The sequence below is a fragment of the Lithobates pipiens genome, unplaced genomic scaffold (assembly GCF_037356315.1).
Source record: "Lithobates pipiens isolate NorthernLeopardFrog02 unplaced genomic scaffold, aLitPip1_a1.2 Scaffold_16, whole genome shotgun sequence".
NCBI classification, from domain to species: Eukaryota; Metazoa; Chordata; class Amphibia; order Anura; family Ranidae; genus Lithobates; species Lithobates pipiens.
The window spans coordinates 451948403-451965630 of record NW_027507748.1 but is presented as its reverse complement, the minus strand read 5'-3'; the positions used below and the strand labels follow the sequence as shown (position 1 = coordinate 451965630).

At 42.2% G+C, this 17228-nt stretch overlaps 1 protein-coding gene across 2 annotated transcripts in view; it reads right to left on the bottom strand.

The window, feature by feature from the left end:
* Positions 1-3743: 3743 nt before the first annotated feature.
* The window catches only part of RGN (regucalcin), a 48299-nt gene continuing 34814 nt past the window's right edge, over positions 3744-17228 (bottom strand). For both annotated transcript variants that reach the window (XM_077482805.1, XM_077482804.1), the window contains exons 5-7: positions 13358-13489; positions 13066-13220; positions 3744-4040 (exon numbers count right to left, since the gene is read on the bottom strand). In XM_077482805.1, the coding sequence (XP_077338931.1) occupies positions 3990-4040; positions 13066-13220; positions 13358-13489 (338 nt within the window). In that variant the 3' untranslated portion in view covers positions 3744-3989. The remainder of the gene's footprint in view (positions 4041-13065; positions 13221-13357; positions 13490-17228) is intronic.

Below are 17228 nucleotides of genomic sequence, written 5' to 3'. Positions count from 1 at the left end.
AACGTAGCAAGTGACACGCTGCATCTGGTGGCAGGCGACATGGCAAGAGACACGCTGCATCTGGTGGCGGGCGACGTGAAAAGTGACACACTCAGGGCTCCCACTGATTCTACATTATGGTGACCTGAATCATTTAATTTTATATTGCAATGTAATAATAGAAATAATGCTCTTCAATCATCCTGACACTATATTAATCATGGCACTGTGATGATTGAAGCGCCAACACCAGCCATTGCCCCAACAAATTGCCGCAAAATTTTCTGGCAGTTCCCCGCCCGAGACTAGGCTCTGGATCCGCCCCTGCCATCCACACAAGTGAGGTGGATGGAGGAATCCTCCCTGCTGTGCTATTGTATTTTGACAACTGGAACTCCTGTGATGTCAGAACATACTGATCAGGGCTGCAGCTGTTGATTGAATTCAAAGTTTACAACATCCCCATTTGAGAGAAGTCAAATATTAGATCAACTTCTTTCAAGCCATAGATTGATTAAAATTCGACGGGTTCAGTAGAAAATTGTGATCCATCTATGGCCAGCTTAAACGGTCTGTATAAGGTGAGATCGATCCTGGAGCTGAGATTTACTAATTATATACTGTCCATACCAGCCCTTTTGAACCAGGAAGACTGGACCCTGGGGTGTCTTCAGTGGTATCACTAGGATTGGTGTGACCTGGTGCGGTACAACACTTTGTCACCCCCCCCCCACTATTTTTGGGCTGGCGAACCTGTAAAGAGCCGCTTTCTATTATCTTGCGCTGCTGACAGGAGAAGGGGGGGTGAGATGGGGGAAACATTCTGACAGCCCACAGCTCGCCTCTCCTCTGTCACACTGTATTCTTTTCAGCAGAGAAGCAGCATGCTATCACTGCTTCACTGATGGGGGGCCCGACAGCACCCTCCACTACAACTGCTTCCTGGATGGTGTCACCCCTCTGGCGGGTGTCACCCGGGTGCGGTCCGTCCCCCCCCGAGACCCCATAGCAACACCACTGGGTGTCTTTTGGATACTTCAGGGGTGCCTTGGAAAAATGCCTAAAAATTGCCCCAAAACTGTGTACCGGCAAGTGGATCAGCATGACTTTTTTGATACACAAAGCCACAAGTTTTCATTGTGCAGCATTACAATCTTGGACATTGCATTGACATCATTGGTTGAAAAGGAGTACATTGGGCACCTGCACACCATCCTTGTTTGCCCCCCCCCCATGCCTCTCTATCTCTGCACTGGGGTCATGTTAGCTGCGTGGGGCAGAGAAAATGAGCACAAAAAAAAATGCTGGAATACTAGTCAGTACCAGTGTGCAAAAGTGTATTTGCCTTCAAAGAATAAATCACCTCTATTATTGGGTGTCCTATGTGTATGGATGCTGTTGCAATGGGTAAAACTATTTGTTTCCTTTTTTTACATGTTGGAATGGGGTACCTTGAGACTGTACAGAATTTTAAAGGGTGCCTTGACTGGAAAAAGGTTGAAAAACCCTGGTCTATAAACATGCAATGCAATATAGAGACACATGAAATAATACATGGGAACAGTAACTGAAAATCTCTGACTTACCAGAAATAAATGTGGAAATTCCTACTCTAAATGTAATAAAATAAAGTACCAAATCATCTTCTTCTTGAAATAAAATAAACACTCATTACAGGAACTAAGAGAAAGCAAAACTACTTCACTGCAGAGGAAGTTAACTGTTGTTGCCATGCATGAATGCATATTAAAAGTTTAAATAGAATTGAGATAAACACTTTCAGGTTCAAAATGCAAACATTGCAAGCTTTGTATTGAGCTGCCAAATAATCTCCATGCTTATTTACGCTCTTTTCATACTTATGCAGGTGGGACAGATCTCCTGTGTTTTTGCTCTATGACAATAGCACAAAAGAAATGTAGGCATCCTTTTTTTTTCTTCTTACTTTGCATTACAACGCAATAAGTTACCATGCTTTGTGTTGCATTTCAGAGCACTTACATTGGCTGGTGCATTTGGAGTGTCATTAAGAATGCAGGGGCGGACTGACCATTGGGCCACTCGGGCACTGCCCGAGGGCCCCGAGCCACTAGGGGGCCCCATCAGGGTTGCCAGCCTCAGTAAAACCAGGGACAGTATGTAAAAACCTATGTTTTTTTTTTACATTTGTCTCTGAAATGTCCCTTACCGACATCCCTTTGGTCTAAAAATCCTGAGATTATGGCTGCCCCACCTCTCCAGTACCTTCTCAGCCAATAGAAACATGTCTGTGTATACTGTGTGTACATGTATGTGTATACTGTGTGATTGTATACTGCGTGTGTATACTGTGTGGCCCCATAATCTCCTATTGCCGGGGGCCCCATGAGTTGTCAGTCCGCCCCTGTAAGAATGAATGGCATCACAGCACGCCGGCCAGAACACAGCGCATTTTTATGCGCTGGGTGAACATGTGCAAAATCACACATGTTCCTATGTTGTATAAGTGTTCATGTAGCCTTAGTAAGGCAATGTAGCTAGTTAGAAATAATTCTTCATGGTTTCTGATTAGTTATTAATGGTACTTGTGTTTTTTTCACAGAAAAATCGAATCGAAAATACTAAGGTCTCATCCATACCTTTGCTTTAACCCAATTTGCCTAATATTATTGGATGAGTACAACAGATTTTGCACAGCTTTGGAAATGTTGAATGCTGAAGTCTTCTGTAGGCTGTACTACTGGAAGACAGTGGAGTTCAGCCTGCGGAAGAGATTTACACCTGCATTTTTGGTTGACTATGATTTCCTATGGGAGACTCAACAGGGTTTTCTGTGAACAGCTACCTCATACCAAGCAACAAGAGGATGACAGCACCCGCAGCAATTTGTGGTTGATCGCCTTGCATGTAATTGGGCATGCAGCAATTATCTGTGGATGATCGGCCCTGGATGCAGACTGTTTGTGCCCAGGACTGATCATCCACAAGTAATTGCTGCATGTTTGATTACATACAAACATATGCTGGAGCTCTATTGCCTTATATTAGGCTTTCTGCAATTTTTATTTTTTGTTATAACCCCTGACCATTTATTTTTTTGAGCACAGTTTGCTCTGCTTGCAATGACTTATTGTAGAACTGCTGACTATATGTTTCATCCTGGGTAGGAAGACTGACTCCTCTTTTTTCTTATTGCATCATAATGACTTCCCTAAGAGACATATAAGAGATCGATACTCACACAAATGCTCAATGCTGTTAGGAGGTTCATCCCAGTATCTCGGGCACCATCCATAGATACATTGGTGATCAAATTCAATGATATCAAACACATGTAAAGCCTAATTGCTTCTGATAGGGGTACAAATGAAAAATTTGGGGAGGCCTGGTTCTATTGGCAGGAATTCTCTGTCCCCGCTTCTTCAAGGGAACTGAGTTTTAGGAGGAACAGAGGTTTCTGAAGAAACATGACAACAGAAGAAAGGCTCCATCTCTATAATCTAACATACACGACCTTTCTTTATCTCATTTCCTTCCCATTTTCTTTTTATCATCTTTTCTATACTTTCTTTATTCTATTACTCTGTCTTAAAAGTGTTGCACACAGTGACTTTACCAATTTTTGACATATGGAATCACAGATATGTGTTTTCTAAAAGTAGCTACGGTATCCACATTTGATCCAATGCTGTGTCACATAATTCTCGATATGAGTTTTTATGATGGTTACATGGTTTTATATCAATTTAACTGTACTGTAGCTAAAAATACACAATGGCTCTCACTGAATTTTAGGAAAATATTTTATTTTTATTTTCAATGATGCTTGGCTAGTGTAACATGTTTCCATATTAGTAGACACATTTATTTTGTAACAAAATACTAAAGAAAGGGTTATTCCATTACATAAAGTATAACTTGTTAGAAGTTTTAGCCATAGAGAATGTGTAAACGGTATTCCTTTGCTTCATGTAGAGTAGCTTTAGTGTTGGTAGACACAGAAATAATGGCATTGGGCAAGCTTGTTTTGTTCAACCAGCAAATTCAGTCGGTGGAATTCCTTTCACTCCAAGTCCTGTAATCTGTTATAAGAAAAATATTTGAAAACATGTTTGATTTTAGTTGTATTGTTTTTTTTTTTATATAAATGTTGCATTGTAATTTAAGTGTATAGCACATGGATTTTTAAAAAGCATACTGTGGAGACCCAGTGGTCTTTCTGTATGCAGAACATATCAGCTTGCATACTTTTTCTAAAGCAACCAAAACACTAGGGGTCCATATGAATGAATCACTATCTATTTTTGTCAAGGCTCAAGGACTGTGATCTGTTGAAATGTTGAACTTAATAAACTCTTCTTGTTTGGTGCACTCAGGCTGATACTCGGCATCTACCAAAAAGTGAAATAGAAATTTGGATGGAAAAATCCTTAAACACGTAAAATAATTTCAAAGGTGTTGCCTTATTGATAAAAATGTATTTGACCACAGGTCAGATATTAGCACAATATCACTTTTAAAGTGTATTAGAGGAACAAATGTATGTATAAGAAACCAAAACTGTGTATTTTCATACAGGTATGAAACAGTGATTGTTAAGGTCTACTAAAAGCTTTTGAGACGACGATTGGACATGGTAATGTTATACATGTATATTGGCCGAAACTTTTCTGGCACAAATTATTGTTTTTTCAATCAAAGAAGTTCTTTATTGAAAAGTTAACCACTTGCCGACCACCCGCCGCCGTTTGACAGCGGCAGAATGGCACTCCTGCGCAAAATGCTGTAGCTGTATGGCGGGCGCATTAAAGAGTATAGGGCACTCCCGCCACGTGACGCGGGAGCCCGTGCATGTGGCCAGTGGCTGCAATGGCTACCCGCGATTGCTCCTGAGAAGGAGAGAAAGGGAGATCAGGTCAATGAAAAACAGACAGATATCCGTTCTGTCGGGTGAGGAGAGTGATCTGTTGCTCCTACTGCTTAGAAACAACAATCTGTCTCCTCCTCCAGGCAGTCCCATCCCTCCACAGTTAGAATCACTCCCTAGGACACACATTTAACCCCTTTACAGCCTCCTAGTGTTAACCTCTTCCCTGCCAGTGACATTTATACAGTAATCAATGGCTATTTATAGCTCTGATCGCTGTATAAATGTCAATGGTCCCAAAATAGTGTGAAAAAGTGTCCGATCTGTCCACCGCAATGTCGCAGTCATAATAAAAATCGCAGATCGCCGCCATTACTAGTAAAAAAAAAAAATAATAAAAATGCCATGACTTTTGCGCAAACCAATCAATATACGCTTATTACGTTTTTTTTTACCAAAAATATGTAGAAGAATACATATTGGCCTAAACTGATGAAGAAATTTGTTTTTCTATATATTTTTTGGGGATATTTATTATAGCAAAAAGTAAAAAATATAGCTTTTTTCCCAAAAAAATTTCAAAATAGTCAGTTTTTTTTGTTTATGGCGCAAAAAATAAAAATTGCAGATAAAATACCACCAAAAGAAAGCTCTATTTGTGGGAAAAAAAGGACAGCAATTTCGTTTGGGCACAAAGACGCACGCCCCAGCGCAATTGCCAGGTAAAACGACGCAGTGCCGTATCGCAAAAAATGGCTCGGTCAGGGAGGGGGCAAATTCTTCCGGGGCTGAAGTGGTTAACAAACATACAGTTTGTTAAGTTTTTCAATAAAGAACTTCTTTGATTTAAAAAAATAAGAAAAAAAGTATGAGAGAGACCCTCCAAGATGGCACAAGAAAAGAACTAAAAAATAACTGATTATACAGTGGCAAGAAACCCTTAGCCCTTGTACACATGGTTAGAAATTCCAACGGAAGATGTCCGATTGGACCTGGTTGTCGGATAATCCGACCGTGTGTGGGCTCCGTCTGACTTTTTCCGTTGGAATGTCCGACCAACAAAGTTTGAGAGCTGGATATAAAATTTTCCGACAACAAAATCCGATCAGACTTTTTCTTTTTTTGTAGAGAATTCCGATCGGATAAAGTGCGACGCATGCTCAGATCAAATTACGAGACCAAAGCTATTGGCTACTAGCCTCAACGTAGTCTTGTCGTACCGAATGAACGTCATCATGTTCCCGAACGATCGGATTTTCAGACAACTTTTTCCAACCGTGTGTATGCAACACCAGTTTGGGACAAAATCCGTCAGAAAAAATTTGACAGATTTTGTGGTTGGAATGTCCGACCGTGTGTACCAGGGCTTAGAATTGACTGGTTTTCTGCAGTAATATGCCATAAAATGTGATCTGAGCCTCATCTTAAACCAGCCATAGACGGTTCAAATCTCACCCGGTTCAGCAGGGGCCGGCTGAGATTCGAATCATGTATGGGCAGGCTGATTGTACCCAAGTCGATTCATCAATTGACTTGGGTACAACCATCATGTCGGATTTTTAGGATGCGATTATGGCCAGCAGCTATAGCTGCTAGCAATAATCACTGTGTTCTACCTGCAGAAAAAACACAATAGTTCCGCAGGAGGGATTTCTTCATCAACACAGTCAGTGTCAAGTAAGGCCTCTTTCACATGGGGCGGATCAGTAATGATCCGCTCGCTCAGCGGGGATCACTCCGTTGTCCCCGCTGAGCCGGCTGCGGACAGGGCGGTCTCCGCACACTGTGCGGGGACCGCCCTGTCAGCTCTCCGCTCTCCTCTATGGGGATCGGATGAGCACGGACCGTGTGTCCGTGTTCATCCGATCCGCTCTGCAGACGGATAGAAAAATAGGATTTTCTTCCGTCTGCAGAATCGGACTGTTGCGGAGGCGGAGGAAATCGGGTGTCTGCGGATGTTCATCCGCAGACACCCGCTATCCCATAGGGATGAATGTATGCCCGTATTTCATCCGCAAACGGATGGATGAAATACGGACATATCATCCGCATGTGTGAAAGGGGCCTAAGTAAGCAATTTTCTTTCCGGCAACCTGTGGAAAAATCATCTATGGCAGGCTTAAGTCACAACAATAGACAAACACAATGTGTTTAAGCTGATAACATACAAACAATTCTAATTTCCTATGTCTTTATTGAACTAACCCATTAAACATTCACAGATGAAAACTCAGTTAACCCTTGGAATTAATAGCTGGTTGAACCTCCGTTGGCAGCAATGACTTCCATCAAGTGCTTTTGGTAGCTCTGGTTCAGACTTACACAATTTTCACCTTTCCTCAAAACTGCTTTAGCTTAGACATATTTGTAGGATGTCTGATATGAACGGTTCTCATGAGGTCCTTCCTTTATGGGATTAAGGTCTAAGCTCTGAATGGGCCATCGCAAAAGGCGCATTTTCTTTTTCTGAAGCCAGTCTGCTGTGGATTTACTTTTATGCTATGGTTCATTGTCTTGTTGCATCACCCAACTTCTACTAAGCTTCAACTGGTGGACAACCACCCTGATTATATCCTGTAGGATATTTTGGTAAACTAAAAAAAAATAGGATTTTTATAACAGCTTACCTGTAAAATCCTTTTCTTGGTGTACATCACGGGACACAAAGCCACAGTAATTACTGTATAGGTTATAGGTGATGAACACTGGCACACCCTAGACAGGAATTTTAGCTCCTTATATAACCCCTCCCCTTACTGGGAGTACCTCAGTTTTGTAGCAAAGCAATACACGTGTAATCAGAAAGAAGGGAAGGACCTCTGTGTCCTGTGATATACTCCTAGAAAAGCATTTTACAGGTAAGCTGTTATAAAAATCCTATTTTCTTTATCATACATCACGGGACACAGAGCCACAGTAATTACTGTATGGGATGTCCCAGAGCAATGCTATCTGAGGGGAGGGAGACACAAACAAAAAGTAGAGTGCAATCAGACCTGAGGACCTATGCTGCTGCCTGCAGCACACTGTGCCCAAAGGCAATATCCTCATGTTTTCTTACATCCACCTTATAGAATCTGGTGAATGTATGGACTGAAGACCAAGTTGCGGCCTTGCACATTTGAGCCATGGAGGCTTGGCGATGCACTGCCCACGAAGCAGTAACAGCCCTGGTAGAGTGCACTTTGATTTGAAAAGGTGGAACTTTCCTGTTCAAACCATAAGCTTGAATAACTACTTCCCAAATCAACTTAGCAATACTAGATTTCAACGCTGCCTGTCCTTTCCTAGGACCTTCAGGCAACACAAACGCCCTGTCCACCTGAACCAGCTCCTTTATGGCGCGGATCTTTGCCTGGGGTATGAAACAGCTTCTTCTGGGCTATATCTATAACCAAACCCAAGTAATCTAGTCTTCTTACTGGCGTTAAAGAAGATTTCTCTAGGTTGAGCACCCAACCTAGGTATTCCAGGAAGGTTGACTGTTTTGACCAGGCTTTGGTCTAAGCGGGCTACCGACCAGTCTATCTAGAGCACTTCGTCCAAGTATGCTATAATTGTAATACCTTGAGTTCTTATTCTGGCCAAAGGAAGGGCCAGAAGTTTTGTAAACAACCGAGGTGCAGTAGCTAGACCAAAAGGCAGACCTACAAACTGAAAATACATTTTTTCACTTCCAAACGCAGATATTTCTGATGAGCGGGGAAAATAGGTACATGCAGGTATGCATCCTTGATGTCGATTGATGCCAGAAGTTCTCTTCCTTGTAGGATGGAGACTACTGATCAGATTGATTTCATGCAAAAAGAGCGAATTTTCAGGAAACGGTTTAGATCTTTGAGATCCAAAATGGGTTTGACATCTCCATTTGGTTTTGGCACCATGAAAAGGTTTGAATAAAACCCCAACCCCTGCTCATCCATGGGGACCACCATGATCACTTTTTGCAACAAAAGTCGGTCTAACGCTTGAAGGAGAGACTTCTTTTTCTCTGGATCTTTGGGAACATTTGACCTGAAGAAACGAGGAGACGGGTATTCTCAGAACTCTAGTTTGTAACCTAGAGCTATTGTGGAGACCACTCATCTGTCTTGAAATTCCTCCTGCTAGACCCTTGAGAACTGCAATGAATGGACATGCAAAGCTTGAGGAGGCTTCAGTGAACCCAAACAAGAAGTGGGCTTTTCTGTTAAGGGTAGCTTAAATGTGGAGCGGACCATTTCAGTAAGAGATTGCACCTGTAAAGCTGAAGAAGGTTTGAGGATCCTGGGTGGTAGAAGGGGACCTAATGTGTTTTCTTCCACTCTGTGAAGATGCGATTAAAGACGCTAATCTTTCCTCCAATCCAATCATGGCTGAGGAGAAAACCTCCTCAGTAATATATACAGGGGCTGAAATGCTGTAAGCAGTTGCAACCCCTGACAACCTCCATGGCTCATTCTGAGCAGCCTCCCTAGGCCTTTCAGAGGGGGGTGGCATTGCAGAGGGAGGGTCCTCAGAGCCTGAGGGAGATCCCTTTGAGCCCCTGTTTTTTGGGGTATTTGGACCTCCCCTTTTGCTCATAGTGCTAAGCAAAAATGCAGAGGAACTACCAGAAAGTGCACCCACTGCTGAGCAAATAGTCCAGCAACTGCTGCTGCTATCAAGGTTCAGCCTGTTGCTTAACTAAGCATGTCCTGGGAATGCCTGCGTCACCAACACTCACATGCCCCAGTCTGCTCTGTGTCCCTCCATGAATGCACCTGCAAAAAGGTGTATTTATAGCCTATACAGCCCCTGTATTGAACGTTAAAGCACGTCGACACCACACTAAGCCCCGGCTCCTCGCTCCGACTTCCCACCGTGCCCCCCTCACTTTTTTCAAAAAAGACTGCTTTCCCGCTTGAGCGGGGCTCCAATCTGACCGGATCAGTATGCAGGGGAGGGCAGGGGTGGAGGAGAGGAAGAGGGCTGCTGGAGGAATTCTGCCTTACTATGGCAGTGGCGGCAGGAGCAGTGCGGCATACCGCCGACTGGTCCGCGCCACCTCGCCTCCTGCAGAGAAATAAATACTAGTCCAGGTGGGGGATGTCTAAAAGAAAAGCCCCTTTTCCAACATCTTACCTGAGGCTTGGGTTGGGGGAAGCATGCATCTTGAAATGACACAGAGCGAGACTGACAAGCATGGAACAGGTATGTGCTCTTGACAGCCTCCAGTGGAGACTTTAGGCATGACAACATTTTGCTTAAAGGAGAAAACCCATGAGAATTTGAAAATTCCTTAGGAATCTCCACTTACCTTATCCAGCTGCAGGGTTCTGTGGTAAATCTGACAGACCCAATCTCCACCACTCACAGCAAGCTCCATTTAAAAAAAAACCTTCAGGGACCGGGGCCCCTTTTTAATCGGGGGGTCCACACCCCTGGACCTGTAAAGCACCCCGTCAGGAAATATGGCTGAAAAAAACAAGCGTTACAGGCAAAACCTTGTTTCTACCGACTCGAGGCCCGGGTACCATTCAATTTGGCCTAAAAAGACAATATGAATGGATCCGGTTGCATAGCTTGCCCCAGCAAAGGAATATTCCAGTGGAACTCAGCATAGCACATCCTTACTCGTGACCAACGCCTAAGACACTGGCGAAAAAACGGAGGTACTCCCAGTAAGGGGATGGGTTATATAGGGAACTAAATTCCTGTCTAGGGTTTGCCAGTGTCCATCACCTAAAGGTGCCTATATAACCCATACAGTAATTGCTGTGGCTTTGTGTCCCATGATGTACGATAAAGAAATTATATATATCCTGTTCCTTTAAAGCATGTTAAATAGCAGTGCTTGTGCCATGCCATGTGTCCCTTTGTATGATGTTAAATATCTGGCTGATCCTGCCTGTTCCTGTGTGCCCCTGTCTCTGCTGATCACGATAATCAGGGCTCCTGATCCAGGATACCGTGGTCAGATTATGTGTCTCTGTCATCACGCTGGCTATGCTCTCCTCTCTGCTCTCTCCCTCCCTCCCTCCCTGCCTGTCAGTTCTGATTCCTGTCTGTGAGAGCGATCTCCTCCAGCTCCTCTCCCCTACTGCTCTTCCCTGTCACTTGAAATACCTTTGAAAAATCACTTGCATCCCCTTTGTTTTATCAAGATCTTTACAACTAGGTGTCCATTCTTTTAAAACTCTAATCATACATTCCTCCTCACAGTGGTCACATGACATTTCTCTGCTGGCCTGCTGATGTCAGAGGGTTATCTCAGCCCCTCCCTTTGCATTATTTACATCTGGAAGACCATGCAGAGGAAAGACACTGATAACAAGTTATTGCTGTGAGATAAGGTACTTACAATTAGATTTTTTTTTTTAAACGGATACATTAGGGATTATTTAGGAAAGGCAAATTCACTTTGCACTGCAAGTGCACATGAAATGCATTGAAAGTGCACTTGGAAGTGCAGTCACTCTAAATCTAAGGGGTAGATCTGAAATAAGTGGAAGCTCTGCTGATTTTAGCATCCAATCATGTGCAAGCTAAAATGCTGTTTTTTATTTTCCTTGCATGTCCCCCTCGGATCTACAGCAACTTTACTTCTAAGTGCACTTTCAAGCACACTTGCAGTGCAAAGTGGATTTTCCTTTAGTAAATAACCCCCATAGTGCTATAGCTCTTGATAAAACAGAGGGGATGGCATTGTTTTATCATCATAACCAGTTTAAGACCTAATTTTCTCCTTTATGTTGGAAAGTAGTTCAGACCCTGTGGTAATGCAGCATGCCATCATGATATTGCCTCCACCAATACTACTCCTCAACTTTTTACGTTTGGTAAGCTCTACCCCCTTTTTGTGCCATACATAGTGCTGAGTATTCTTTCCGAACAATTCAACTTTTTGTTTCATTAGTCAACAAAACATTTTTCCATTAGCTTTTCCATTTGCCAAGGTGCTCTTTGGCAAACTTCAGGCATGCAGAAATGTTTTTTTAGAGACTTATTATGGTAGGCCTATGAACAGGGATGTTTACCAGTTCCAGCGATGTCTTCAAACCTTTAGCTGTTACTCGTGGGTTCTTATTTACCTCGCTGATGATTCTGTGTTGTGCCTAGGGAGTCATCTTGGCTGGGCTCCCACTTCTAGGAAGGGTAGCCACAGTAGTAAACTGTCTCTAGTTGTAGAAATGTTGTCTAACTGTTAACTGATGGATGTCTAAACAATTTGAGATTGCTTTGTATCACTTTCCAGCCTTATGCAAATCAACTGCTCTTGAATATATGCCTTCAGAGAGCTCCTTTTTTTCTGGGCATGGTTCACATCAGCTCATGCGTCTTGTGAACAGCAATCTTAAAACTTTTGAGTGTTTTTTTTATCAAAAAATCCAAATCACACCTTCAAACTTATTTCATTTATTGGACTCCAGGTGGGCAAAATACTGACTCCAAGTAGCTTTTGTTAAAGTAGTCTATGGATTCACTTACTTTTTCCTCCAGCACTGTAAATGTTAAATGGGTGTGCTCAGTAAAGAGAAGGGAAATTAGAATTGTTTGTGTGTTATCAGCTTAAAGTAATACATTAGGTCAAAATATTATTTTCATTTTAGATAGAATGGGGGAGGTTATATCCTTTGCAAATTGTTTCCCCAGCTGTGTCATATTGGGGAGATTTACCTTCACTTAAGAAAGCGAATTATGCAGGAAATCCTTCCAAATTAAGGAACCCCCCCACTCACTAGAACTAGTGTCCCCATTGGAAGATTTCTCCTCTATTACTTTTCTGTGGACAACCCAAAATTTGGGATTTTCTTTTAATTTTTATGATAATGGTAAAATAGAGAGGGTGAATTTCACTAAATAGGCACAAACAGAAACAAAAAATCTAAGTTTTAATCCAAAAACGCAAAAAAATAAAAATAAAATAATTTGCATTTGGTTATACTTTAAGCACATCGTGTTTGTCTGTTGTGACTTAGATGAGCATCAAATCACATTTTATGACAAATTACTGCAGAAAACCAGTTCATTCTAAGGGGTTCACATACGGTTTTCTTGACATTGCAACCATAGTAGTTAGACTTGTTGGACGCATTTCATGTAAACTTTCTAGACAAAATATTTCACTTGTGCCTTGGGTTTCTCCAATATATATTAGAAAAGTGGTCATGGAAATTTGTTATATGAATTTGTACAGACATTTTTTTATTATCATGCATTTTTGTATTTCTTTAATTAGAACACAAAACAATTCAAGAGTTACAATAGGTAATAATCACCTTGTATATTGCTCCAGACTGAGGCTGGCGTGCTTTCAACTCTTCATCCATGCCTTCACAAGCTGATGTCACATACATGTCTGAATAGTCTTTTCCTCCAAAACAGCAAGAGGTTGTCTTATCCACTGGAAGCTTTACAGTCTGGATTACCTTCCCTGCAGTACAGATTGGAAAGTTTGCTTCTAGTGCTAAGGAGTAGCGTATGGCACTGCGTTTGCAGTGTAAAATTAAGTTTAAAATATTATAATGTACATTAAAAACTGAAATGATATATATACAATATATCTCATACCAGCCTCAGGGTCTACACGAATAACACGTCCTCCATTATAGCAGGCAACCCACAGTTTCCCCTCTGAGTCTATGCACATGCCATCTGGAATTCCTTCATCCTCTTGTAATTTGTAGACATGGCGCCGGTTTGCTGTGCAAATAAACAAATTTTGAGATCCATATTGCATTGTGGCTTTTTTTTTAACCTTAACAAGATGATAATAGTTAAATCAAATTAAGCAAAGTCTCTTAGTTGGGTTCATCCAAAATTAAAGAAAACATCTGTAGTTTGAGGCTCTTGTGTTTTTGAGTTAGGCCGGTCATGCACCATGCAAATTTCATTCCTGCAGGTAGGAAACTCGTGCGATTCCCCTCATCAACATAGGCAGTGCTGACAGGGAAATCATCAATTGTCTTCTCCCGGCGGGGGGCGGGGAAGCCGTCCCCTCCGGGAGAAGACAGTGATTATCGCTACCGGCTATAGCAGCCGTTTACGATAATTGCAAGCTAATCCGGCAGGCTGGTTGTACCCAAGTTGATTGACCGATCTACTTAATACATTCAGCCTGCCCATTACCGGTTCAAATCTTGGCCGGTTCCCGCTGAACTGGCTGAGATTCGAACCGTGTATGACCAGCCTTAGCCAAGTGCTTTGAGCTGTGTTTATTACCAAAAAGTGTATGGACTAGGACTAGAAAGGATCATGGGATTAGTAGCTGAAGTGCTTGGTTGCATTTAGTGTTTAGTCTTATGGAATCAGACAATGTAGAACTTTTTTTTTTAGGGGGGGAAATGAGGTGCAAGTGCTTTAACTGCGTGTTAAATCCTCAAATATTATTTGGATTGCAAAACATTTTTGAATTTATGTTATTAGGGAATATTTCATGCCTCTGAAACCAGATAACTTCTGGGTAGAATGCATTACTTATTAAATTTTTCTAATTTACTTTCACTATTTCCAAAATCTTCAGGACCAAAGCCTGCCTAACTCTGGCCATTTATGTTCAGCAACAAGAGAAATCAATAGATTCTCCCATCCACACTTAAAGAGATGAAAATAACAAACATGTTATACTTACCTTCTCTGTGTAGTGGTTTTGCACAGAGCAGCCCAGATCCTCCTCTTCTCCGGTCCTTCGCTGGCGTTCCTGGCCCCTCCCGAGTGCCGAGTGCCCCCACAGCAAGCAGCTTGCTATGGAGACACCCGAGACGCTGCTCTGTGCATCTATTCAGACATGGAGCTGCAGCTTCGCTCCGCCCTCTCTCTCCTCATTGGCTCACTGACTTTGATTGACAGCAGCGGAAGCCAATGGTGCCCGCTGTGTGGCTCAGCCAATCCATCGCTAGATTGAGATGGGGCTCAGCTAAGTATGAGGGCATCTGCTGCACACAGAAGTTTTTTTTATCTTAATGCATAGACTGCATTAAGATTAAAAAACCTTCTGCCTTTAGAACCACTTTAACAGCCTGGCTGGAGGTATCTCTTTTGCAGGCTATTGGATTCTGAAAGCCACCGCTCCAACAGCTACCAAGATACCCGAACAGTGACTGCATCTGATTGACTTAAGTCACTGTTTAGCTGAAAATTTCCCACCCTGTTCCCTTAGCACAGATGGTCTAAATGTAAGCCAATTTAGCCAGAATTGTCTGAAATGTGAGCAGTGTATGGCCATCATAAGGCCCCTTGGAGCAGTAGTGCCAAGCTGGTATTGCCTCCTTTAGCAGAAATGACTTCTTGTAAGAATTTTGTATAAGCCCTTGTACACACGGTCGGACATTCCGACCGAAAATGTCTGATCGGACCGTGTTGTCGGATAATACGACCGTATGTGGGCTCCATCGGACTGTTTCCGTCGGAATATCCAACCGACAAAGTTTTAGAGCTGGGCTATAAAAATTTTCGACAACATGATCCGATCGGACTTTGTCCGATCGTTTGTAGAGAATTACGATCGAAAAAAGTACCACGCATGCTCAAATCAAATTCCTAGACCAAAGCTATTGGCTACTAGCCTGAATGTAGTCCCGTCGTAACAAAATAACGTCATCACGTTCTGAACGATCGGATTTTTCGACAACTTTGTCCGACCGTGTGTATGCAACACAAGTTTCAGACAAAATCTGTCGGGCAAAATCCGACGGATTTTGTTGTCGGAATGTCCGACCGTGTGTACAAGGGCTAAGAAGAATACCATTATAAAAAGTACACTACGCCGACAAGGTATAAAAACAGCTTTACAAAAAAGAAAGAAGTGGACTCTGTAGTGTAAGTTACCCAACACTGTGCAAGGACAAGATAAATAGCCTTATTTCCTATGGCTTAGGTTCACGTTGGTGTTGTGTTGGTGTAAGAAAGGACATGTGTTTTTGTGTAGCCCTTTGCAACCTGCCACAGAACATAAAATCACTAAAGCAAAAAAAAAAATAGATAAAAACTCACTGCAATGCATAGCTCAACATAATTTAACCTGTTGTCCACCAAGGTACATTTATAATTGTTCTGGATAGTCAAGGGGTTAAAGCAAGCTCATGGCTGCTGTGCCTGGTATTGAATGTTTCAGCCGACTGTCAGCTGTCATGTGCAGGTGATTGTTTTTTTTTTTTTACAGTAAATTGAATAGACTGCACCCTGCACAATCTTGTAGACCCCCAATGTCTCCATAAAGCCTGGTAGACACTATAGGTTTTTTTTCCATTCAACCCAGTGTTGAATGAAAAATAAACTGTCAGCTCTGGTCAGAGCTGCTGTACTCACTATGCAAAGTAAGTATAGCAATCTCCCCCACAGAGCTGTTGTGTTCTGACAGGGGGATGGTCCCCTGCCAGAACACTCTGATCAGCCCTCTCCACCATTGGCTGACATCGCTGATCGGGAGTCGGTCATATGCTGGTTTTCCGGCCGGCTTCTGTCAGACAGATTGAAATGCACACGGGCTGAATGTCGACTGTTTTTTCTTTTTTTTGAACCAGCAAATGTGCGTACCCGACTTAAAGAGGATCTGTCACCTGCCCACTGCTATCACATAAGGGGCTTGTTAGCCCCTTATGATAGCATATGTTAACTATACAAATTGAAAAAAACAGAGCTATAATTAAACAATATATTTTTTTAAATTCAAACTGCACCCCTGTCATCTCGTGTACACACTTTAACGTAAATGCACATATACAGCACACACACGTATATAAAGAGCAATTGCGCCACACATGTGAGGTATTACCATGAATGTAGGAGTGAAAGCAATAATTCTTAGACCATAATTTATAGTTACCTGTAAATTAATAACCTGTTTTTTGTTTTAGGCTTTTTTAAATTGAAGCCTATGTACAATTTTGGGTACCCTAGTTTTTCACCAAATTGTTTGGGGGTTTAAAGTAATGGGGGGGGGGGGGGTTAAAGTAAAAAATAAATAACTAATAAAAGTTTAAAGTAAAAAATAAATAATGAAATAAATAAAAAAATTGCTCTAGTTAAAAATCCATGTCCTAACAAATTAGAAACTGACCCAGATTCAGCCAACAGTGGACTAAAGCCTGTCGGCTGACATCACGGAGCTGGTTCAGGCTTTGCAGAGATCCTGACAATTATGTCGGGATATACCCAGTTGCCTGACTGGCAACTTGCTCAGCCCCTCCACAGCCAGTGGGGAGTGCTGGAGAGGCAGAGTGGAGAACCAGCGACAGACAGTCACCACTTAGTACTTAGAGCAGACCCAGAGAACTGAACGATCAGCAGTCTTTGATTGCCCAGTTCTCTGTGTACAGCTGGTGTGGGAAAAACTGCAGCATCAGATTGATAGTGCAGCCATCTTGGCATCTAGTGTATGTTTCTTTTTTTAAGTCTCACAAAATGTTTGCACCAACAAAGGATACAATATAATCTTACAGCA